General features: G+C 43.4%; 1 protein-coding gene across 1 annotated transcript in view; it reads right to left on the bottom strand.

Moving 5' to 3' along the window:
• The window catches only part of LOC146863637 (extracellular calcium-sensing receptor-like), a 159369-nt gene extending 136959 nt beyond the window's left edge, over positions 1-22410 (bottom strand). The window contains exons 1-3 of the mRNA XM_085636646.1: positions 22367-22410; positions 17618-17662; positions 12615-12900 (exon numbers count right to left, since the gene is read on the bottom strand). Of these exons, the coding sequence (XP_085492772.1) occupies positions 12615-12900; positions 17618-17662; positions 22367-22410 (375 nt within the window). The remainder of the gene's footprint in view (positions 1-12614; positions 12901-17617; positions 17663-22366) is intronic.
• Positions 22411-24336: the final 1926 nt, after the last annotated feature.

Genomic DNA, 24336 nt, shown 5'->3' with positions numbered 1-24336 from the left:
CCACCTATTCCAGACGGGCCAATTGTTCACTAAGTCTACAAAAATGCAATGAAGGACACATGCATACATTTTTGCAAACACCAAAGTGTAGATTTGGTTGGTTCCTGCTGATGTTCTGCTAGTGATAAATAATAAGCCTATATTAGCACTCAATGAACAAACTACAAAAGGTTCTACTAAGGACAGGGGTAAGCAGCACTCAGCAACACATGACGTGACAGGATGCGTCACGCAGACCACTAAAAAACGTACCTACTAATAACAAGTAACTAAACTAAGCCTATCAATCCACCACTATCTCTTCTTAGTTGCAGGAGGACAAAGGAAGGACTAGAGTGTATCTAGCATTACCTAACTTAAGTTCTCTAGAGTAAACACTTTCATAATCATGGCAAGCGAGCGCAAAGTTGCAAACAAGGAAGATTAGTAGCGCCGAGCACCTGTGTCATACCAATCACAGAAGATTTTTTAAAGTAATTTACCTGCAATGTAAACAGCAGCATTCTTGCTGTTCGGGGAAAAAATGTATTCGCAATATATAACACAGAGCAGAAGAACACAATGTAGTAATATTAAATAGCTACTCACCAGAGCAGTGAAACACTGCCCGGCGCACCTTTCCCCACCGCTGCCGACGCTCCCGGAGCCCGTACCCAGGCCCAGGCCTGCTGCCTGCTTCCAGGGTTAAGGGGATGTGGCACTGGATCAAAAAAACAAGTGCGGCCACCTCCGCCTCACCAAATAAGGCCCATGCATACACCCCATCTGGGCGCCGCCTTCCGCAGGGAAGGCGGTCGTGGCTGTGGCTGCGAGCAGCCCAGCCCCAGCCCTTGTACTTGCCCTCTCCCTTGGCCATGGCTCTGGGACTCTGGTGGGGCGGGCGGAAAAGAAAAGGGAGGAATTGGAAAAGTAGGTAAAAGAAAAGCAAGTTATAGCAAAAGAGTAAAAAAGTAGTAGAAAAAGTAACAAAAAGTAGAAACAAACTCAAAATATAGAATCAGGAAAATAGAGAGATAGATAATAAATCAAAAAGATCAAAAAAAGTGTACAGAAACAAAGGATTGCAGAGATAGAGGGAGGATAGAAAACCATGCCCAGAACTATAGAATAGAGTGAAAAACAAGATGGCCGCGCCCATTGCGACCGCCTGGGCAAGTTCGCGCGATATTTCCCCCCGAACACACAAAAAGTGTCGCAAACAGGAAATACTCATCGCGAACAGCGGGAGCATGCAATACGTGACCTGGAACAGGAAATAGGCATTGTGAACGGGCGGTACAAGTGAAAACAAGATGGCCGTGCCCATTTGAGACCGCATGGGCAAGTTGGCGACACATTTCCAACGCGATCACGCAAAAACACATCGCGAACAGGAGGGGCAAGCAATTCCGTGTCTTCACGATATTTGCGCGTGTTCGCGGAGAATGTTAAGCGCTTTCGCGGAGATTTGCATAACGAGATTACGCAAATTCCGCCCACCCATACTGTTATGTAGAACAGCAGGATCATCATAGGTACTGACTCTACAGAGCTTAAAGGTGGATGTAAAGTTTGGGATCTGTGTTTGGACCCAATGGTGTTTCAGTTCTGATCATGATAATCCATATTGATTTTTCGCTCCTTGAGAAAAGTTTGTGATCTCCTCTTCTAGGATTTGCTGGTATATGTTGAATTCCATAGAAGCATGAACCACTCCTATCATCTTTATCTTCCTAGATATGTTTCGCGATCACGTGTACAAAGTCCTTGTTGGAGATTGTACATATGTGCTAGAGTAGGGAAAGCTTCTTTGATCTTTTAAGTGCATCCATCAGATAGTAGAAATACATTTCCATTGTCACCCACAACACAGGCTTTATACTTCTGACACGTGTAAAATCCTTGTTTTTTAGACAATAACCACTTGGTCGACTCTTGTATTTGATTGGTCATTCAGCTCCGAATAAGGATATCACCTGGTGACGATGATTCCCTGTATGTGATGTTTGGATGTCTGATAAGTGTGGTCTTAAATCCTCATCTCCCTTCAAAATTCTCCAATTATTTATAATCAATATCTTGATTTCCTTTTCTGAATTGTTGAAGTCCATAATGTGTCTGATCATCATTTCTTCTGTCGGAGCTTCCACTTTCTTGGGGATCAATAGGTCCTGCCTGTTTCCAGACATCTTTTAGTACTGAAATGGGATATCCACGTCTTATAAAGCTCTGGTATATCTCCTTTACCTGACTTTCAAAATTCTTTTACTCTGATTAATTCCTTTTTACTCTCAAGAATTGTCCATAGGACACTTTCCATTTTAGAGCATTTGGATGTGCCCTGTTTGCAAAATAGTGCTTTTACAACTAGGTGGTTTCTATGTACTTTGTACAGGTCATTATTGTTTTCAGTATAGAGGCCGATGTCCAAAAAGTTGATGTCGCTGGTGCTTATTCGTAACTAAATTTCAGCTTTTGAGGATTGTTGTCAAGTGATTTTAAAAAGGTTCGCAGCTCGATTTTGTTCACCCTCCCAGATTAAAAGAAGATCATCGATGAAGCATATCTGTAAAATCACTTATTGAGAGCCTGGGCATTGATGTCCATACGACTGTCTCAGCCTCCCAGTACCCCATTGTCAGACTCGTATATGTTGGGGCAAATGAAGTGCCCATGGCCATTCCCAACTTTTGAATACAGTAATTGCCATCAAATGGGAAAATACGGTTCTTTAAACAGAATTACATTATTTCTAATAGCATGTGTGGTACTGCTCCCCAGTACCTGTAAGCCTTATCTCTACCTTACAAACCTACACGCCTGCTGCGTTCCATGACTCAGGGAAAATTCTTGGTTCCCAGGGTTAAACTCTCTCGGATGGGTGGCCGCTATTTTGCTTGTCTTGGCCCTATTCTGTAGAATACTCTTCCTACATCCCTTTGCAATGAAACAAACTTTGCAAAATTCCACAAAAGTTTAAAGACATGGCTGTTCAACCAATAACACTGCTTCTTTTTCCATTCTTCAGGCTGGCGCAGGGAAACTCTTTCTGGGTAGCTGTGCGCCCTATAAAACTAAATTAACATACCATGTGTGAATGCTCCATCAGGCTAATTGATCCAGATCTTAGATGATATTTGCTGGCCTGCAAACCACCCTCATGTTTTATGAATGTATGTAAAGATATGGCATCCACTGTTGCCATGATGTACTCTTTATTCCACGGAATACTGTTTATCCTATTTAAAAAGTCCATATAGTCTCTGCTGTACAAAGGGAGTTTAGAGATGTATGGGAGCAAGAAGATGTCAACGAATCTGGAAGTATTTTTTAATATTGAATCACAAAAAATCACTATCGGACTTCCAGGAGGGTTTTCCTGATTCTTACTGTTGCCAGGTCGTTTCCTACATTTGGGCAAAATGATAGCAAGATTTTGATGGCTAACTTGCCACACTTCCAGAAGTATACAGTTGAGGTAGCCACAAACGGAGCATGCAAAGATTGAGAAAGAGGGACTCAAGTCACTAAACATGGTCAGAGTATCACAGCTCTGGACTAGCCTATGGCAAAATTGGAAGATCCTGTGATAGCTTGATACGGGCCTAGGAGTACATAGGGTGTCAGTGAGTAGAGGGCCCTGGATAGGATTAGTGAGGCAATACAACCACAGCCTCAGAGAATGCAGACACCTGCCCAGGATCACACAATGTGAGTTTGAAGTGTCTAGTGCCCTGTCCAGAGTTGTGCAAGGTGCTGGTATAACAACAAAGAGCCCTTCTTAGGAAGTCACTTGCAAGATAGGCTACATACTGAGTGCTTAGTAACCCCATGTATCAATTCCCTATTTTTCTCCCCACTATGGTGGCTCCTAGTTTAATGTTTTATAGAGTCCTGTGTGATCAGTAAAATTAATTGAAAGTTGTTTTTCCCAAATTTATGAGACCTACTCAAAAATTGAAGGTGTTTGAGTGGAGTGACGCACTTCAGGAGGAATTTGCTTCACTTAAGAAAGACAACGGAACAGACGGAATATTCACCCCTTTTGATTCACCAAAGGAATGTATTGTTATTGTTGATGTGATTAATGAAGGGTTGGGAGCCACGTTAGCCCAAAAGAATAGATCTGGTATTGAAGTTACCGTGGGGTTTGTGTCAAGGTCTCTGAAGGAAAATTAGAAGGTTTGTTCAGTCATCGAAAAAGAACTCTAAGCCTGCTGTTGGCAGTGGAACGTTTCAAGTGTTTATTGCTTGGGGAGAAAATCCACATTCAGAACATACCATAAACCATTAGTGAATATACTCGGTGGGACCATCATCAGGGTTCATACACTGAGACTGGCCAGACTAAGGGGCATATTTACAAGGACTTATCACCATTGTAACGTCAATTATGTGACTTTACAGCAGCTTTTTTTATTGCCGTAATTACAAGTTGCTGCTAACTCTAGTTAGCAGCATTTTCCTAGCTTTAACGTTAATTTTTCCTAGTGCCACTTCTGTTAGCGTGGCTTACTGAAAGTGAGAAGCAAGGTAGGCATTCCCAGGTAAAAACTCCCACAAAACACACAACCCAATATTTACAAGGATTTCTTTGTAAGTCGCTCAAGGGAATAAAATGCAGCTAAGTCCAATGAGAGGCAGTTTTTTAACGCCAGTAAGTACCTGGTCATAGAAATGGTGCAAACACACTTGGGGCCTCATTTAAGAGGTTTTGTCGCGTCCACAAGAACTCCTCAGGATCGGGCGATGCTCAAAGGGGTCCACCTCCTGACATCCGCAACTCTGACTAATTAGACCCAAATTTTTGAGGCGATCAGGCGAGGGATAGGGATTAGGGTAGGAACAGCAGGGAAAGGGATACCTGTCATTAAGTCTCACTAGCGAACGTCCAATACCTGTCATATGTCTCCCTCGGCTGCAATAAATGTCCTCTATACTCGGTAAGATACCTTCTCTCACCTTGAAGAATAAACACCTACAAACGAGACACAGCCCAATTAGAACTCCAATCTCTTCTTCCTCTCTCTTAAGGCAGAAAGAACAGGAAGACCCACACACACCCTTTCTCTCGTTCTCATAAAGCAAGAACATAAATCAAGTTGACAGGAAACAAAATGTCACAGTTAGAAAGGTTGAAGCTGACTGCATAGGTGCAGTAGTAACCATGCTCCCATATCCAATTCTGGTACCTTGCTAAGAATGTGGCCGAAACGTAAGGGGCAAAAAGAACACAATCACCCACTCCAATAGTCACTCAATGTCTTGCATCAAATTCAATTCCTCAGCCGATGAACTCTCTCTGGAATAACACGGACCAGTACTGATTCTCCTGAAGTCGGGAGGAAATGTCCAGCTTGACTTCCGTGGTCTCCTTTCATGTAAAAAGACAATGGTCAGGTATCCACCGGCGATGATTTCCTGCCACAGCCACGAAACAGTAAACAAAACTCAATACGCCCCTGCTCGTCCAAGTGGAACGTAGATCCCAAACACAGCTCCCCAGTCGACTCAGGGATGTTCCGGGAAAGCAACACTCAAGGTTAGCGTGCGCACAATGAACGGCATGTGAAAATAGAAGGTTAGCGTGCAGAGCAGCCGTCCTGCACTGAACTTCCTGGTTCCCTCATAGAATCACGCACAATACTCTGTGCGCTGGACGTGACTTAAACGGAGATGTAGTTCGGCAGACCACTCTGAAGCTGCACATGAGGTAGGCACTGCCTGTCAATGCCTGACAGTATTCTCTCCTCCCATGCGCCTCCTAGACCCAGGCTTTCCGGGATTATGGGAATAGAAGAGCCGCACCAGCCTGGGGGCGTGTACCCCGGTGCATGGCTCTCAGGAGTCGTCTTCAGATAGATACCCTTTCCAGGAAATAAGATAACACAGCCGACCCCTGCGGTACACCTCGTATTCCAGCTGGCCATCCCTAACCACAGGTGGCACCGCTCTGCGTCTGGCACTTTTTATTGGTTTTCGTAGACTAAAGTGGAACACCGAATGAATCCTCAGAGAAGCTGGCAGTTTCTGTTTGTACACCACTGGATTGATTCTGCAGAGAACAGTATACGGGCCGATGAACCAGGGATGAAAAATGCAGCGCATCCGAAAACGGATGTTCTTGGTAGAGAGCCACACATGATCCCCAACCTGATACGTAGGTCGCTCTTGAAGATGTTGATCCGCCCATGTCTTGGATGACCCTTTGGCTTGGTCCAGGTTCACCTGCATCTTCCTGGGTATTTTCTGGAGAGGCTTTACTTGAGATATAACTGTAGGGTGGTTCGTTACCTCACTAGGTATAGCCAGAGTCAGGGTGGTGGCATGGAACCATGTATTGGCCCTGAACAGTGTTTCCTTGATGGAGCTATGCCAAGCATTGTTATAGGACAATTCAGCCAACCATAGTAAGGACACCCATGACTCTGCGGCCTCTTTGGAATAGCACAGCAGGAATTTCTTTAGAGTCTGACACAGTCGCTCTGTTTGCCCACCGGTTTGTGGGTGGAAGCTGGTTGACAGAGCCGCTTCCACATGAAGAGTCTTGCACCACATACTCCAGAACCTATTAATAAATTGGGGTTCTCTATCAGATACAATGACGCTAGGGAGTCCGTGTAAGCGAACCACGTGTGATAGCAACAACTGAACTGTTTGTCCTGCAGTAGGAAGTTTCTTGCAAGGTATAAAATGACCCAATTTTTTGAGACTGTCTATGACAACAAGTATTGCGTTATACCCCTGGTCCATTGGTAATCCTAGGACGAAGTCTATACTGATCGTCTACCATGGTTGTGAAGGTGTGGGAGACGGCATCAGTTTCCCCTTGGTCTTGACGTGTTCCCCTTTTGAACAAGCATATCTCACATTGCAATCCCCATTGTATGACGTCCTTAGCCATTCTTTCCCACCAAAAGTGACGTTGGAGTAAGTGTAGCTTTTTCTTATGTCCGGGATGGCCAGCAAGTACTGCGTCATGAAACCAGTTGAAAGCTTTCAATCGGAGTGCATGGGTAGGTAAGTACAGTTTATTGTCGTGCAACGGGACTCCATGTTTGAGAGTTCGATGATTGCTTTGCTCTGCCCACCGCTGCCACTGATCTAGGGATTGATGTTTAATGATTTGGTTGAGGAACTGCTCCACGGTTACCACGCATAACACTCTTTCGGGACTTACGATCGCCTCGTGAGTTCTTGGCGAGGTGTATTACTCTCTTTTTATCCTTGTCTGGACAACAAGTCTGCTATTTTGTTTTCCGATCCTGGACGGAACGTAATGATGAAGTCATATTCCGCGAAGAACAACATCCACCGCATCTGTCTCTGTGAGAGGTGTCGAGCTGTCTTCATGAACTGTAGATTTCTGTGGTCCGAGTATACAGTGATTGGATGCTGCGCCCCCCACAAGTAGTGTCCCACATGTTGTTCCTGAGAGGATGAATAGACCAAAATATCTTCGATGTATACGATCACAATTCGATCTACGTATTCCTTGAGCACGTCGTTGAGGAAGAACTGGAATGCTGCCGGGGCATTACATAACCCGAACGGCATAACCAGGTATTAGAACAACCCATAATGTGTTTTGAATGCTGTCATCCACTCATCCCCGTCGCGTATTCGAACCAAGTGATAGGCCCCTCTCAGATCGAGCCTGGTTAAATGTTGGCCTCCCTCACCTGGTCCAGCAACACAGGATTGAGCGGAAGCGGGTATCGATTCACCACCGTGTTCTTGTTCAACAAGCGGTAATCGATTCACGTTCGTAGCTCTCCATTAGCTTTTGCTGTAAAGAAAGGAGGAGAAGCGGCTGGGGAGCGAGAGGGTCTAATGAAGCCTATATCAATGAAATTATCCAAGTTTCCACGCAATTGTTTGGTCTCGGGCTTGGACAAGGCATAGACTCTGCATGATGGAATGGTTGCTCCTGCAACCAAGTCTATGTGACAGTCATAGTCACGGTGTGGGGGTAGGACCTCTGCTTTGACCTCACAGAATACCTCTAGATATAGGGCATACTCCAGAGGCAATTCTGTCTCTTTCTCTGCTGTAGTGGCAACGTGGTATATCCGCGCCAGACCCAAGGTGTGTGCGTATATGTTTCTCATGCAGTGAGTTATACATTCCTCTGAGTAAAAACTTATGGTCTTCAGTCTCCAATCCATGGTAGGGTTGTCTTGCCATAACCATGGCATGCCCAAAATATGACCTCGTATTGTGGTGCCTCAATGATGTTTAATGTAAGATCCATAACGTGGTCCTGAGGGTCCCCCTTTAGAACCAGTTCTACCACTTCTGTGTGTTCCGTGATAGAAACTGACTTCAACGGGGTGTCATCTACTGCCAACACCTTTTCAGGCTTCTCACTAGCTGCTCTCTGTAATCCCAGTCTTTGTACCAAGCCACAGTCTATGAAATTTTCAGTGGCTCCGGAATCTATCATTGTCCGTACCTGGTGTCTTTGTTGTCCTGTCCTAAGGATCATGGACAGCACTATCTGTGATTGTTTGCTTTTTACCTCGGTGATCACTAATGATGGCAATTTCCATTCCCTCTCGTGTGGTTCTTCTAGAGGGATCTCTGTCTCAGTGGAGTCTCCATTAGTGGAGGACCGCACCACCACAACTGCCATCTTTTTACTGGAATAATAAGTATTCTTTTTCTTGAGTTTCAATGGGCAGTCTCTCACATAGTGTCCCTTCTTCCCACAATACATGCAGAGTCCTTGGGCTCTATGACTCTCTCTCTCGGTCTTGGATAACGGAGCCTAATAGCTCCCACATACATGGGTTCAGTCCTGGCTCTTTAGGGGTGTATGCAGGACCGCTGTCGTACTCCACCCCAACTCCAGTTCTCTCTCCTCTTCTACGCTCCCCTCCCCATTCTGCCAACCTATGGTCTAACCTCAATGTGAGGTTGATTAAGTCGGTGCACGTAGTGGGTTGAAGGTCTATTTGCACTAGCACGTCCTTCATGTCATCCCTTAATCCCTGGTAATAGAGCAACATCCTCTTCTCCTCTGGCCAGGCGGTTTCTGCTACCAGACGATTAAAGGCAGTCATGTAGGTCATCAGGTCTCTTCTACAATGTCGAAGCTCCAATAGCTCTCTATCTGCGCTAAACATGGTAGCCTGGCGATCAAACACTCTCGAATTCCCTCCAAAACGCTGTCCAATCCGTAAGCAATGGATCGTCATTCCTGACCAAGGGCACCGCCCAGTTGGCTGCGTCTCCAGTCAGGTATGAGATGGCAAAAGCCACCCTTGAAAGATTTTCAGGAAAGGAAGCCGGCTTACAGGAGAAGTGTAAAGCTATCTGTGTCAGGAATGTTTATATCTTCAATGGATTGCCGGAATACCTCTCAGGACTAGCCAAAGGAATGGGGGGCGGAACAGTCACCTGAATCTGGGGACTTGCTGTCGTGACATCAAATGGGTTCCTAGACTGTCTATCCACCGGCTCTCTTAGAGCCGCTGTCTCTGCTCTGGAAGTAACTAGTTCCTGTTGTACTGCTACCAGTGCTTGCAGGACATCATCCAAAGACGCCATCTTTGCGAATGGCCCTGACCGGGAGGAGTGTATTCGTGGTACGTGATTCGGTCGCGTCCACAAGGACTCCTCAGGATCGGGGCGATGCTCAAAGGGGTCCACCTCCTGACATCCCCAACTCTGACTAAATAGAGCCAGAGTATTGAGGCGATCAGGCGAGGGATAGGGATTAGGGTAGGAGCAGCAGGGAAAGGGATACCTGTAACAGAAAACAAATGGTTAGTAGGGTTCTACAACACTGACTACACTCATAAAGTCTCACTAGCGAACGTCAAATACCTGTCATATGTCTCCCTTGGCTGCAATAAATGTCCTCTATACTCGGTAAGATACCTTCTCTTACCTTGAAGAATAAACACCTACAAACGAGACACAACCCAATTAGAACTCCAATCTCTTCTTCCTCTCTCTTAAAGCAGAAAGAACAGGAAGACCCATACACACACTTTCTCACATTCCCATAAAGCAAGAAGAAAATAAATCAAGTTGACAGGAAAGAATATGTCACGGTTAGGAAGGTTGAAGCTGACTGCATAGGTGTGGCAGTAACCATGCTCCCATATCCAATTCTGGTACCCTGCTAAGAACATGGCCGAAAAGTAAGGGGCAAAAAGAACACAATCGCCATCTCCAATAGTCACTCAATGTCTCATATCAAATTCAATACCTCAGTCGAGGAACTCTCTCTGGAATAACACGGATCCTTACTGGTTCTCCTGAAGTCGTGAGGAAATGTCCAGCTTGACTTCCGTGGTCTCCTGTCATGTAAAAAGACTATGGTCAGGTATCCACCGGCAATGATTTCCTGCCGCAGCCACGGAACAGTAAACAAAACTCAATTAGCCCCTGCTCGTCCGAGCAGAACGCAGATCCCAAACAGAACTCCCCAAGCGGACTCGGCTCAGGGATGTTCCGGGAAAGCAGCACCCAAAGTTAGCGGGCGCACAACGAAAAGCACGCGAAAATAGAAGGTTAGCGTGCAGAGAGGCCACCCTGCACTGAATTTCCTGGTTCTCTCATAGAATCACGCACAACTCTTCATGCGCTGGACGTGACTTAAACGATGTGTGATCCCTCCCAGAAGGACGGCCTTCTGGGAGATGTAGTTCGGCAGACCGCCTCTGATGCTGCACATGAGGTAGGCGCTGCCTGTCAATGCCTGACAGGTTTGCTGCTGGACAGCTCTACGAGTAGCCTTGCTGCTCTGCCCTGTGACAAAACAAAAGTGCAGGAACGCACACTATCAATAAAATAGGGCACAGTCCTGTCTTTTTCCCCTATGTTGGCACACAATGGCTGCAATGCGCCAACACAGGCACCCTTGCCCCATTGTGCAAGGTTACTTGTGTTGCAGAACTGATTTATGTTGTGCCAGAAGGGACACCTTAATACACAAAATCAATCAATCCAGGCGATTTCCTCTTTCTATTTGTGCTGCAGAATTCTGCACACATAGAAAAATGAAAAAAGAGGAGAAATGTAACTATGGAATAAGAAGAGATGTACAACTAGTCAACCTTAAATAAGGTCACCTGCCATCTTAGGAGTCACACCATGTAACAATGTATTGTAAAAATGCAGCTAAGCAACAAAAATTCGGCTTAGCGGTAAATCTTGTGAATAAGTCCCTAACTTCTAAATTGTTGCTAAATGAGTTTATCACAGAATACATCTCCGGGGAAAGCATTTCCAGGCAGATTATTTATAGCGATCTTCCATCAATGATCAAGGTCAGCCTATTAATTGGGATGAAGAGGATGAAGAGTGCCTGATAGCGAGTGCAGATATATGAGAGGGTAAAGAGGAAAGAGAGTGCCTGATAGCGAGTGCAGATGTATGCGAGGGTAATGCATTCACTGAGGGAGAGTGGAATTACAGTATGGCAGAAGATGAGGTTCTGGTATGTGTAAAGAAACGGGTGACACATCGATGGCCTAAAGAGAAGACTGTTCCTTTTGGATTACAGACGTATGTCAAGGTGCCTGATGAATTGTCAGTTGAAAAGAATGCAATGCTGATTGGACTTGATAAGTTAATTCCCTCCAGTGGGTTAAGACACAAGATTATTTTGATCAACATAAGGGTCATCTGGAACAAACCATTGCTCAAAGGAAGATCAGAGAGAGTTATTGGTGGCCTGGTATGGGACTCTGAGATTGTTGCAAATGTTAGAACATGTGTAATTTGTGCTAATAGTGACACAAGCATGAAGATTGAGACCATGACACTACAGCCCAGTGTGTTACCTTTCTGGGAGTAGTCCCAAAAAAATTGCCTCCGATAATGGAGTGCAATTTGTGTCCAATGAGATAGAGTAATTTCCGGTAAAGAATGCTATTCAGCATAAACGTACAGCCAATAAACAGATAACTCAAGACATCCTGTGTGAGGTGCATTGTGTCCGCTCACACTACGACACCTATCCCCAAATTTAGATTTGGAATTCCCACTAGATGACTCTTAGCTTTATTCGTGGTGAGAAAGGAAGAGCAGAGTTTTTAAGCTGAACATTGAATTGTAATCTTTTGTATTTGGATGATTCCATCTGCTGTCTTTATTGGCCTTCTATTGTCCAGCCACAATCCTCACTGATGCATTAATTTACTTGATGTAAGGATTCATGTCCATAATGCCTTTTTTTTTGCCTGTTTACTGATTGTCTATCAAGCTGTAATAAATCCACTTACCCTTAGTTTCTGAACCCTTGTCTTTATTGTGGAACCAAATGGGCTACACAAATGCTAAAATGTAAATTCTTACTAACTCCCTTGACTCAAGTCAACCACACAAAGGTCCATCTGTTGAAGAATGACCTCCACTTCCAACTGCGCCCCTGCAAAATGACCCTGTGGATGAAACAGGATCTACAAAACGAGCAGCAGAACTTTGGAATTTGAGATATCTGGCCCAAGGTTACAGGATATGGGTTTGTCTAATTGGCTCCTTGTCAGTTTCTTGGCATGTTTTGTATCTTGACCATGATGTCATATGCAAACATCAAAGCTCTGCTGTCTGCGGCAGGTGAGGTTAGACTCCCCCCTCAAAAAATATAATAAAAGAGATTAAGTAGAGCATCCTCCTACCTGTGGGTACTTGTAGAGCGCCAGGAGTTGGGCCATGGAGTAGGTCGTTGATGAGAACGTGTCTCCGATGAAACCCACCAGGGTGCCCTTGCTGTGGCACCTGTAGTTTGGAACTGGCTCTCTTTGCTGGGACATGATGCTCAGGATGCTCTGAAGAGCTTTCATCTCACTTCCACAGGAGTCAAATAAATGGTACCCCAGCGTGAGGTTTGGTAAGAGAGTAGCGTTTCTGTTAATCTCCTCAACGGCGTAGATGAAGACCAGGCCATTAATAACAGACTGCAAGGTAGCCCTAAAGAGTGGATAACATAGAACATAATTACTGATTTTTCAGAACAAATCTAAATAAAATGACCACCTTAGAAAATAAGGATAGGAAAAATAAAAAAGGCTCTATATAGAAGAGGTGTATGCTTGCATGTCCTAAAAAGTCAACTTTCAAGACTATTGATGCTTTCCTTTTCATTTTCTGTATAGCTCTGGGATGGGATGAGCAAAATGCATCAGTGTCTGTCTAGATTTGGACAACCTAGAAAATATGCCTACTCTAGCACAACTTCAGATGACAGGAAAAGCCATGGAAGGAATCTCTCCGCAAGCCATGGACTGCTGCAATAGAAGGGAATAGTCCCAGCTCATCTATCCAATCACAGGCAGCCCATGGGCAAGGGCCAACAGCCAATCAGAACATTCTTAACATAGAAGCAACTCTGACTGAATCAGCAATCTAAACTACCTAAAACAATCAGAGCTCAGCCTTACTTTCAAACGTCTCTGATTGGCTTTTTGGCAATCAATCTAAATAGCTGTTGACAGTAGTTAGACTGCCTAGCACCATTAGTTTTCCATTCCCAGGACAGGAAATAACCACTTTTATTTATCCATCCGAGAATTGAACTGTGTGGTGTCAGCTGGAGGTTAAATACTTCGGTCTATATTTATAATTTGTTCACACAGCGCACGCAGGGAGCCACCTTGCTGCACTGTGTTGCGCTGCATGTAAGATAAGGGTCAGGAAAGCACTGTATTTAAAATTATACTGGACATTCCTTCCCTTTCCTAGTGCTGGCAAACTTTTGAATGCCTAGCACCAACGCAAGTAACCTTGTGTCATGGTGCAAGGGTGTCTGCGTCGTAGGCAGGATTGTTTTTGAGTAGGAAGGAACACCTTTCTGCACAGAAACAGTCCTGAGAAGTGGATTCCTCTTTCTATTTATGTTGCAGAATGCTGCAGACTTAGAAAGGGGAATAAATTAGGAGAAATAAACATATTTCTCCTCATTATTATGAGTCTTGTAATGAGCATAGCTACCCAGAAGAGTTTCCCAGTGCAGAGCAAATGCTAGTATGGTGTCCAAGTAAATTTAATTAAAATTGCCCAGCATTTAGCTTCCAGAAGAGGTTACCACATTTCAAACGAAGATACTTGAAAGAGCAGCCTTTTATGCTATTTAAACGGACCCTCGGTACAGGGAAAAAAACCCGATTTGATGATCTCAAAGAACAAGTATGCTGGTAATGGACTGCCAGTTCTCGTATTGTTTGGCCTTGGACATAAAGCACAACACTTTAAATTCAAAACTCTTAGTCAATAACAGAAGAAACAATATTGTCAAAAGTGTATATATGAGAAGACAACATATTAATGTTGTTGTCTACCACATCCAAAACGTTACGCAAGTTGTCTTGCTCTAGATGTCGCAACCTGAAAGCTGCTTTCATTTGGGACAGCTTCCAGATTTCATTATATACCGCATATGCAAAACGTTTTAGACAAGAAGACCATGGACCTAACAGGAAATCTGCCTGATCAATGTCTCCATTTAAACGTGAGAGATGTTGTTTCACAGATGATAACGATGACTGTCCCAACTACTGTTGACACAATTTACCCACAGAATATGTAGTAACTGTGTGTGTTTGTGGAAAGTGAGGGTCAGGCCTACTGAGTGTAAACCCCCCTGTTGAATTTGAAAAACGCAACTGGCAAGCATTATTACTGAGCGGCCAAATTAACCATCCCAAGGGAGTAATAGTGGATGAATTGAGGGTACCATTATGGACCATACCTTGTAAGTCCTCTATAGAATAATTTTTATATAGCTGCCATCCGTCATAAGCTGCTAATGACAGAAATGAGGGAAAATCTAAAATATTAGCAACAGCTAAACCAAAACATACAGTTTGCTGCACTGTCTGATTAAAGAACAACAGCTGTGACTGTATCAAACACACATGATGCAATGATTCAGTTCCCTGCATGCACCTGACAATTTTTGGTACCCTATATTGATTTCAAATCAATCCTGTCTTTCCAATAATCAGTTATGAAAACTGAAGAATATACCAATTTTTGAGCACTCAATTAATAATAATAGGATATTGGGTCCGATAGGTTACAACCCTAAAAGTAGACACATTTATTTTTCAGTGTCAGCGAAATACCTTGAAACGGGGCAGGACAATGTTCCCATTTTGTATAATTAACCTGATTACAGACTGTATTTGATTTATGTAAAAGATTATGACCACAATGTTGGAAACAGAATAAATCAGCATAATTGGCAGAACTCAAATAGTCATCCTCAGTTTCAAAAGCAGTGTAATATTTTAAATCTGAAAATAACGAATGTATTGCATTAACATCCCAGCCGTCGGAATCTAGTCCAGGAGTGATAACGTTACCTAATTCGACACAAAAGACGTACAGCATTCGAATCATCTCCGTCGGGCTGTATATTTGGTATTAAACTTTATCCCAAACCATGCCATCTACTACTGGCACAGAAGAAATATTAACATGGGATTGATCCCTTTTCATTATTTGAGATGATGTGTGTGGGGCCAAAACACCATCAACCAAATGTATATCTGAGCGTTCAGGTAAGTAATGACCATTAATCAAATGGAAAAAGACAGTCACAAATCCAATCCACATGAAGAGAAACACCATTGTAAGTACCATACAAATGTAGCTCCAAGGAGGAACCAGAAAAGTTCTGCGAAACCAGGAAAAGAAAATGAAAAATCGACTGGGGGATTCCTCCGTACTCTAATTTGATGAAGAAGACTATGAAGGGAAAGAAAAGTTGTCTCTGTCCATGTAATAACCAACAGTTCCTAGTCAATACAAAGGTGTTCGGTCAGCATTAAATGATGATTGGAGCACACGTGTAGGAATGTCCACAGTAAACTCCATAGACGGAAGGTCATACATTCGAGGTGTAGCTGTTGAAGATGAGGACAAAAAAGGCAGTATATCAATTGAGGTTTCCACTTCACTCTCCTGGTGTACAGTAGTTGCCGTCAAAGACCTCACAGGAAGTGAAACATCTCTCCGCAGAACAGTTTTGGGCATACTATTAAGTATCGGCCAAATGGTGCAACTTGACATGTTCAATGGAAATGTAGTGATTTTCCTTGCGACCAGGTAGCAGAGGCAAAATCACAGTTTGTGTGCCCTTCAGACCAAGAACTGGGACTGGTGCACTGTAGGAGGTACCAAATTCTTTTTTGTTCTCTATCTTCTCCCGGACCAGCTCTCTAACTTTAGGAACCCACCCTGTGACTGGGATCAGCACCGCTGTGTCTTCGGACGATTGCAACTCAGCTTTAGCAAGAGTATCTTGAGTCTTTTGTAGATCCTGTAACATACCACAATGGTTTTCTACATCAAATGTTGCGGCAGCCGCCACAACGTTTTTACCATCAAGGTCGGCACAAATATTTTGATGCCAAAGAGCATTTCGTATGGGGTCAGCCCACCCAGAGATCTTCTCGGGAGATTATTTTGTGCATGTTGAATCCCATATAAATGAGTCAGCCAACCCCTGCCAGTACCTAAGACTCTAGCTGTCAAAGACTGCTTTAAATCATGGTTCATTCGCTCCACTATAGAAATGCCCTCACGCCTTTATGGAGACGAAAATTGCAATAGCACCCCCAGCGACCTCATCGCATCCTTGTAAGCCTTAAAGATGAATGCAGGACCCTGGTCAGAATGGGAGGTACCACAAGTAAATGTTACAATAAAGACACGGAAATCTCTAATGACATTTCGAGCGTCAGCACTACGTTGTGGCCAGACCCAAAATAATCTAGTGCACTAATCCATTGCAACCAGAATATGTTTATAGGCAGTGTTGGACGTCAAAGGACCACAGTGATCAAGATAAATACATCCAAATGGTTGATTTGAGATATATAGCTGCGTGTGAGGTGGATGTTTTAATTTGTTGACAAATGTCACAAGAAAGTACATAATTACATGTCTGTCTATATAGACCACACCACCAGTAACGCTGTTGCAAAAGAGACATTATTGCTGAAACTCCAGCATGTGCAGATGCCATGCCTTTGTGCGCGGCAACGATCAAAGGAAGCCTGCAGTCCTCATTGGGAATTAGCCAATCCCCAATGGACGGAATGGAAGCAAAGGAAACTTGTTCCGGTGATAAATGATAAGAATACTTAGAAGGGAAACCTTGCGGGAATGTCTTCCCATCCCTCGTATCAGCTATAGCCGCCAGAATTTCATTATCAATTTTAGTCATGGACCTTGTAACTGCTGCTACTAAACGTGTGGCAACTGCAGTTTTGGCTGCCTCGTCAGCCAAAGAATTACCCACAGCATGTGTTCCCACACACTGATGGACGATAGTATGTATAACATGTGTGAGCGGCAAGCTTTCTTTAAGAGCTGCCACTCAAACCCAAAGCGTCTTATACTTGATGCGCTACCTTTAGAGTCCCGATAATCGTTTTGAGACCAAAAAAATAGATGTTCATTAAAGGACTGTACACAATAAAAATAATTGCACACTATAACTGTAGCTAAATCAGGATCAATGAATTCGAGAGCCAATACTAGAGCCCGCAGCTCAGCCAACTCAGCTGTGCATTCACCGTCAACCATGGAGCCTGCCACAATAGCACAAGTGGCCGAGTAAGCATGTTTGGAACCAACGGCCGGCTGTGCAGATCTGTTGGTATAAACTATACATTTGTATTGGTCAAGAAGGAAGCAAAAACTGTTGTGCAGCTTGAACCTGTTCATACTGTTAAAACTCCTGCGTCTGCAAGGATGGGTCAAAGATAAAAGTGACATCCGCCGATGTCAAGGAACTTGTCCACTGAATCCAACACGGGTGTGAGGCTTTTGAATTCTGTACACACGCCTTTGTGACCGCATCTAGAGTAGGCACAGGCGATACCATAAGAATGCGTTTCCCCTGAGTCAAAGAGCGCTCCTTCAGGATAGACATCTGTGCTGCTGTAAGAGTTTTCTCAATGGGGGAAAAACGCATCTCTGCTGTTGTGTACAAAAGCGATTTGTAGGCAATGGGGACCATATCTCTCTCATTGAATGTCAGGTAAGTGAAACCCACTGTACCTGGTACAATCTGTATGACTAAGTTAGTTGTCTTGTCACGAGTTAACAAGAAGTTGGACACAAGCAGATCAGACTGCAAAGACTGAAGAATTTCTATATGTTCCGCAAGCCAGCTGGAAGACGATGAAAAAAGGGTTGTATCAACGCGTAAAGTGGTTTGATATGCTAAGCATAATCAGGAATGTAGGTCCTCCCGATATTAAAAAAAAAACAACAAAGATTGTAACTTCTTAAGAGTAGATGGAAGATGTAACTGAGCACATTTCTCCAGAAAGTGAGGGGCCAACCCCCTCCCTTCATTGTTGAGTTTGTAACCAAAAAAGCGAACCACCAAATAGGTGATATGAGACTTAACAAAATTAAATTTGTACCCTAAGTCTGCAAAAGACAAAATGATGCGGTCAACAGACACCAGATGCAGGTTCAAATCGTAGTCAGTCAAATAAATATCCTCGACATAAGAGAAACCATCAGGATCTTTGTCGTGTAAAAGTGACACAATGTGCTGCACCGACATCTGGGCTATTCCTATAGCCCATGGGCAATCTTGTAAACCTTTTTTTGATTGGCGACTGCAGTAAATGCAGTCTAGTCACGGCTCTCAGGAGCCAAATCGTGACTGTAGAATCCATTGGAAATGTTCAAAGTGGTTTAATACATTTTTTGGACAATGTAATTTATTAACGCAGAGCTGTGGGTGTTCTGTACAGCAAACATACAAACATAACTGTTCAAATTTCTATAATCCAAAACAATGCGATATGAACCATCTGGTTTCGATATCGGAAAAAGAGGATTATTCATTGATGAAACACAGGCTTCATATTCCAAATGGGCCAAAATGTCACTAACGGACTCTTTTGCCTCCCATTATTGATCGGATATTTTGCCTGAGGCTGTGGCATTGATCGTTAAGGATCTCATGTGCTGGTCACTCTATCCCAGCCCACCTGATTGCGAAACACAGTCGGTGCTAAGGCTATAGACCATTCCGATGCTTAAGCCTGTTTAGGCTCTTCAGACACGTAACCCGAAAAACTGGGAAGTATCACGTCTTAACCTCGGGATGAAGCTAAAACAAATGGAGAAGCCAATCCGATTCCGCCAACAAAATGTCATATGACGAGGTAAGGTTATCCCAAAAGATAACCTTAATTGTACGTTGTATATCACCTTCAATTTGGAGGACTATCTCATAAAGTCTACCAGCGGGTGCAACTCTTGTATCAGCTGTTTACACTGTAATGAATGTGTCAGTTGCTCTCGCCTCCAGACAAGGATGGAGAACTTCACGTACTATGGTAACTTCCGCCTCGCTGTCAAGGAGTGTCACAGCCCACCTCCAATCGAGGAGCAGGGTTCTCACCGTTTGAGGCATGCTTCACTGTTAAAGCAGCAACCTTTTTCTTTTGAAACGGGGCAAGAAATGGCAATTGTCCCTTCTGGTTTGGCCTTTAAGTCAAACTGGCGTGGCGGATCACGTTTTTGTTGCTTGTTCTCACCTTGTCTATAATCTTGATGCTCTCCTCCACTGGACTGTTGATCCGACGAGTCCTGCAAGGAACGAGGAGAATGAAGATCAGGAACCTGAAACTTCTGTGGTGTTTTAATATTAGAGCGGTCACGCAAATCATACCTACGCTTGGAAGCATCAGGTGTCGGTAAACCAGCACGCAAACCTTGCTTCTGTTGTTGTTGTTTATTCTTGTTCCAATTCTTTTTAGGAAATAAGGGATTCCCCTCCTTTTCAGGAGGAGGTTTATTCTGCTGCTGAGTATAAGGTTTAATCTCCAAAATATTACGCCCTAATGATTTATACACCTTAGCGATAATCTTAGGCAATTTGCGTTGCTTATCAACGTGAGCTACTGCCTCAAGGCGCTGACTCACTTGCAAACTAACCACTACTCCTTTTATATTGGCTAGTAAAATATCAGAAACTATGGGGAATACCCCAATCAGTCTCATCCCCAACTCCAGGGCCGCCTCCATCCCGTGTTCCTCCTGATCCTTCTTAAGAACTGGTGGAAGCACTGTCATGGAGGGGGTGCCAAAGCATAGAGAATACAGTGCCGCAAACACCTTCCCCCAGGTGGTGCAATCTGATGAATTGGGAATAAGACCTTTTGGTAAACTCATAGGGGCATATCAACAACAACCGGCGATAATTATCGCTAAGCGCACTTAGCGCTAGAATAATTATCGCCGGCTAGCGTTGATTTTTATCGCTGAGATAGCGTGCTATTAGCAACGCTTATCTCAATAGCGAGAAAAATTCTCACGCTAAGTGGCTAACGTGAGATTGTCGCTGGAAACCCAGCGATAATCTCACGTTAGCTTGTTGATAGGGACAGACAAACTTAGCCATGATATACTCCTTCCATAGGATATCATGGCTAAGTCAGAAAAATACCAGACGCAAAAAAGCAGCGTTAACCGCGGTTAGCGCTGCTTTTTTTGTCTCTAACAGAGTTAGCGATATTCTTGATAATAGAGATGCAAGGAGAAGCGTAGAGTAAAAGGGTGCTAACATGCGAATTTGCATGTTAGCACCCTGTTGTTGATAGGGTGCTAATTTTATCTCTGCTTTTTTGGCTTTTAAAGCCAAAAAAGCAGAGATAAAGCCCTTGTTGATATGCCCCATAGTAAGGATCCTGTGTTTGTCCAAAAGAGTAGTATTGGGAAATACAGCTTCGAGTCACTCAAATCGCTCGGCTAACCAGAACAGCAAAGCCATGAAATTGTCATTACTCCTCTCTTGGCGTATACACCCTGTCTTTCATGTCTCTCTACTCCATCTTTGTCCTATGAGCACAAGGCTACAGAATAGACCTTTACCATTGGAAATAGATGATCAGGATGAATATGAAGTACAAGAAATTCTAGATTCTCGACTGGTGAGGGGAAGAGTGCAGTATCTGGTGGATTGGAAAGGTTATGGGGATGAGGATAGAACGTGGGATTCATTGCACAACCTCTCTATTGCCCTCTTCTATTAGAACGTTTTCACACACTATATCCAGGTAAACCGGGACGACCGCCGAGACAGTGGTCCTCGGCAGGGGGTTCTGTCATGGTTCTTCACAGTGCACTTACATGAAGGGCTCCACACCCCCTATTAAATGGTGTCTTGTGTGTGAAGTATAGGGTGCCACCAGCAGGCAGACGGCGCTCACTGGACTACAAGTCCCAGAATTCCCCGGGGCGTGTGACTAGAAGAAAGATTGGAAGCCGCCTTGGATTCAACCACCACTATAATGCCCCTCCCCCTCCTGGGGTAGGGGCTTGACAATCTTGCATTTTCTGGCGTTCTTCAGAGCGTACGGTGTTCCCCGCTGGAGTTTCCTGTGTTGGTGTGGTTTCCCAGCTGTAGCCTGTTTCTGTTCACGGGGAAATCTGCAGTTCAAAGGCCCGGCTTCCTCAGAGATTTTATAGCTGGCTTTTCAGCTGTTTCAAGGCCCGGCTTCCTCTGAGTATGGAGCCGGTTTTACCTCCCTTTCTTCATTCCTGGTGAGGAGGCCCAGGATTCTGGAGAGCTAAAGATTGTGTTTAATTCAAGCGCCCGGACATTTCAGGTATTTAGCTTTGAATCAGAAAGGAAGCGCTGGTGCGCCCCTTTCACTTGCAATTCATTGACTTTTGAAGATTCCATTAATCACCCTTGACTTTGTTTGTTGTGGTCTTAAACAGTCAGTATACGTTTTGAATTATTAATAGTGAAATATTATGCAGTGTTTTTTCCACCGGAACCAGGCTTGCTGCTCCTTATGTGCACCCTGAACTCTTTCTTAATTACGCTGTGCTGCTAACAGCATTCGTGTGGTATAAACTGGTGTGCTTATCAGTCCTTCTTGACATCAGTTCTGTGATTTTGTATTGCCTGGATTTAATCATTTGGTTCCTGAGTATTACAAGGATCCTGTATTGTCGTATTTATTTGCTCCAAGTGTGTGGTCTCTGTGGATTGTATACCTGGACCGAGCTTTTGAGTATTGCTGCCTTTCACCTAGTGAGTATTTGAATATCACTGCTTATAGTTGTTTTGGTGTGAATGTTATTCCCTGAGCCTCTTCTCAATACCCCTTTCTGTTCTTTTATCTACAGCTTATCATAGTGGGTTACTCCTGAAGATAAACCGAGCCCCTGACCAGTCTTAAGGTTTAAGAAGATACCGCTTAGCAGCTGAGTTTGTTATTTTATCCCTTTGTCCCTATTCCCTGGGGTGCTTCCTTACACAGTAGTTTGTCAGTACTCTGTGTGGGGTAGCGCTTGGGGAAATAGAGAAGATTTGCTTCACTCCGTCGTCCCTGCTGGAAGTACTAAAGGTTAGTGGCAATTCTTGTTTTGGAGCTGCTGACACATCCTGACATTGGGCCTCCCCTTACGGTACCCAAGTGAATTCATCGGGGGATGGGGTCCCCTAGGCAGAATTAAACAATTCAGAATAGATTGCATTTGTTTTGTTTTGCGCGCTTGGAGTCGCGACTCCACCGTGTTCTAGTGTAAACTCGCTGGGTTTGCGAATTCAAGAAAAGTTGTACAAGAGAATTTGTATGTTTTAATATGTAAGATTTACTGTTGGGCTATAGAGTGGCTCTAAAAAGAGCCCCTGTGTTTATTATGAGTTTCTTGTAGCTACATGTAAGTGCGGATGCAGAGCTTCAGGTTGTTGAAAAAGACTCTGTTTCCGTCATCTGTAAAGTGTACTCAATCACTCCTGTAGATGCCCTCCATATGAAAACTTAGATTGTTGTTATGTATGGAGCCAATTCTATGGTCTCTAAGATAAGCAGAAACAGCGTTATTGATATTTTTTCTAGCTTTCTCAATCTGTGGACGGAATTGATTTGACCACTTCCATTTTTATTTTTGGCATGTTAGAGTAGACAAAGACTGTTTGAGGCAAGAGCAAAATCAGTTGTGCAAAGGTGTCCTTCATTTGGATTTCCAGACCTGCCCCAGTCAATGTGCCTAGGTCATTGCTACCACAGTGCACAACCATGAGGTCAGGGGGTTGTAAATGCAAAAAGGTTTTAACCAAAGGCATCTATTGGTGCCACTTTAATCCTCTCTGTGCAATCCATTTAATATCCACATTTTGCAAACCTAGGTCTTTGTCAATACCTCTGTGTTCTGCATACCTTTTATACCAGAAAACATAGCTGTGCCCTACAATCCATACTGTAAGCATCTTGAAGGGACGATTGGAAGGAATGAAACGATGTCTGTAGCTCAGGCAGTCAGTTGGTAGAATGAGAGGTATCTAAACTGGTGTAGAAGATGCTGTTTTTGAAAAAGCCGATAAGTGATTGGCTGTTCATCAACATTGTTCACTCAAACATATGATACATGTAACTTTCATGAAGAAACATGTTTCTTATTGGTTATTAAAACATGTTTGAAAGGTACAGTAGCTAGGATATGGTAATATTTTGAAAAAGTCAACCACATCTGTTATTTGCATATGCAAGCTACTGTGCTGAAGTTTAAAATATGGTAAACTTGTGACCTGCCAGTACAGTTAAATGTTGCAGAAAGTGTTGCTATGGAAACTGGGATTAAGGTGAATGGGGGAAGGGTAGAAAGTTAACTGTGGATTTAAAATGTGAAATGGTAGCGTATATATGTGATATTAAATTAAATGAAATACCAGTATTTGTATTTGTTTGATATGTTACTAAATTAAGTTTTTCTGAGTCAGTAGTATATGTAGAAGTAATGTGTTGTTTAAAAAAAAACATGGTATTAGTAGAAATAGGTTTTTGAACTCCTGCATAGAAATGTGTTTCACAATTTGAAATGATGTAGGAAGTAATTTGATTTGTTACTTACATTTATTTGTGTGCAAAAAGAGAAGGAAAGTTTGCCATTACTGGTTTAACCTTGTTGAGAGTGGTGCATTACATTTATTGTGTGCAAAAGGAAATCTTTTATGAATTTCTGATATTTCATATTCTGCAATACAATTTGAAAGGTGAGATAGAAATGCGCGAGGTGTATTATGGATTATGTAGCAGGGCTTCACTCTTTGTAGTGATAGTTTTACATTTGAAAAGTTTTGGGCCCGATTCACAGAACTAACTTAAGACAAAATCCTAAACTTACTACCATTTTCGTATTCACAGAAGGCACTTACTCATTTTGGTATTCACAGAAGACACTTACTCACTTCGGTATTCACAGAAGTTAGGAGTCCTATCTTTAGGACTCCTAAATGCCTTCTGTGAATACCGAAAGTCTTAAAGTTAGGATGTTTTTCAGTTTAGGAGTCCAAAAGTTAGGAGTCCTAACTTTACTACTACTAAACTGAGAAAAATCCTTATTGTAAGG

The sequence above is a fragment of the Triturus cristatus genome, chromosome 2_1 (genome assembly GCF_964204655.1).
Source record: "Triturus cristatus chromosome 2_1, aTriCri1.1, whole genome shotgun sequence".
NCBI lineage: Eukaryota > Metazoa > Chordata > Amphibia > Caudata > Salamandridae > Triturus > Triturus cristatus.
The sequence above is the reverse complement of the archived record's forward strand: the minus strand, read 5'-3'. Positions and strand labels throughout refer to the sequence as shown.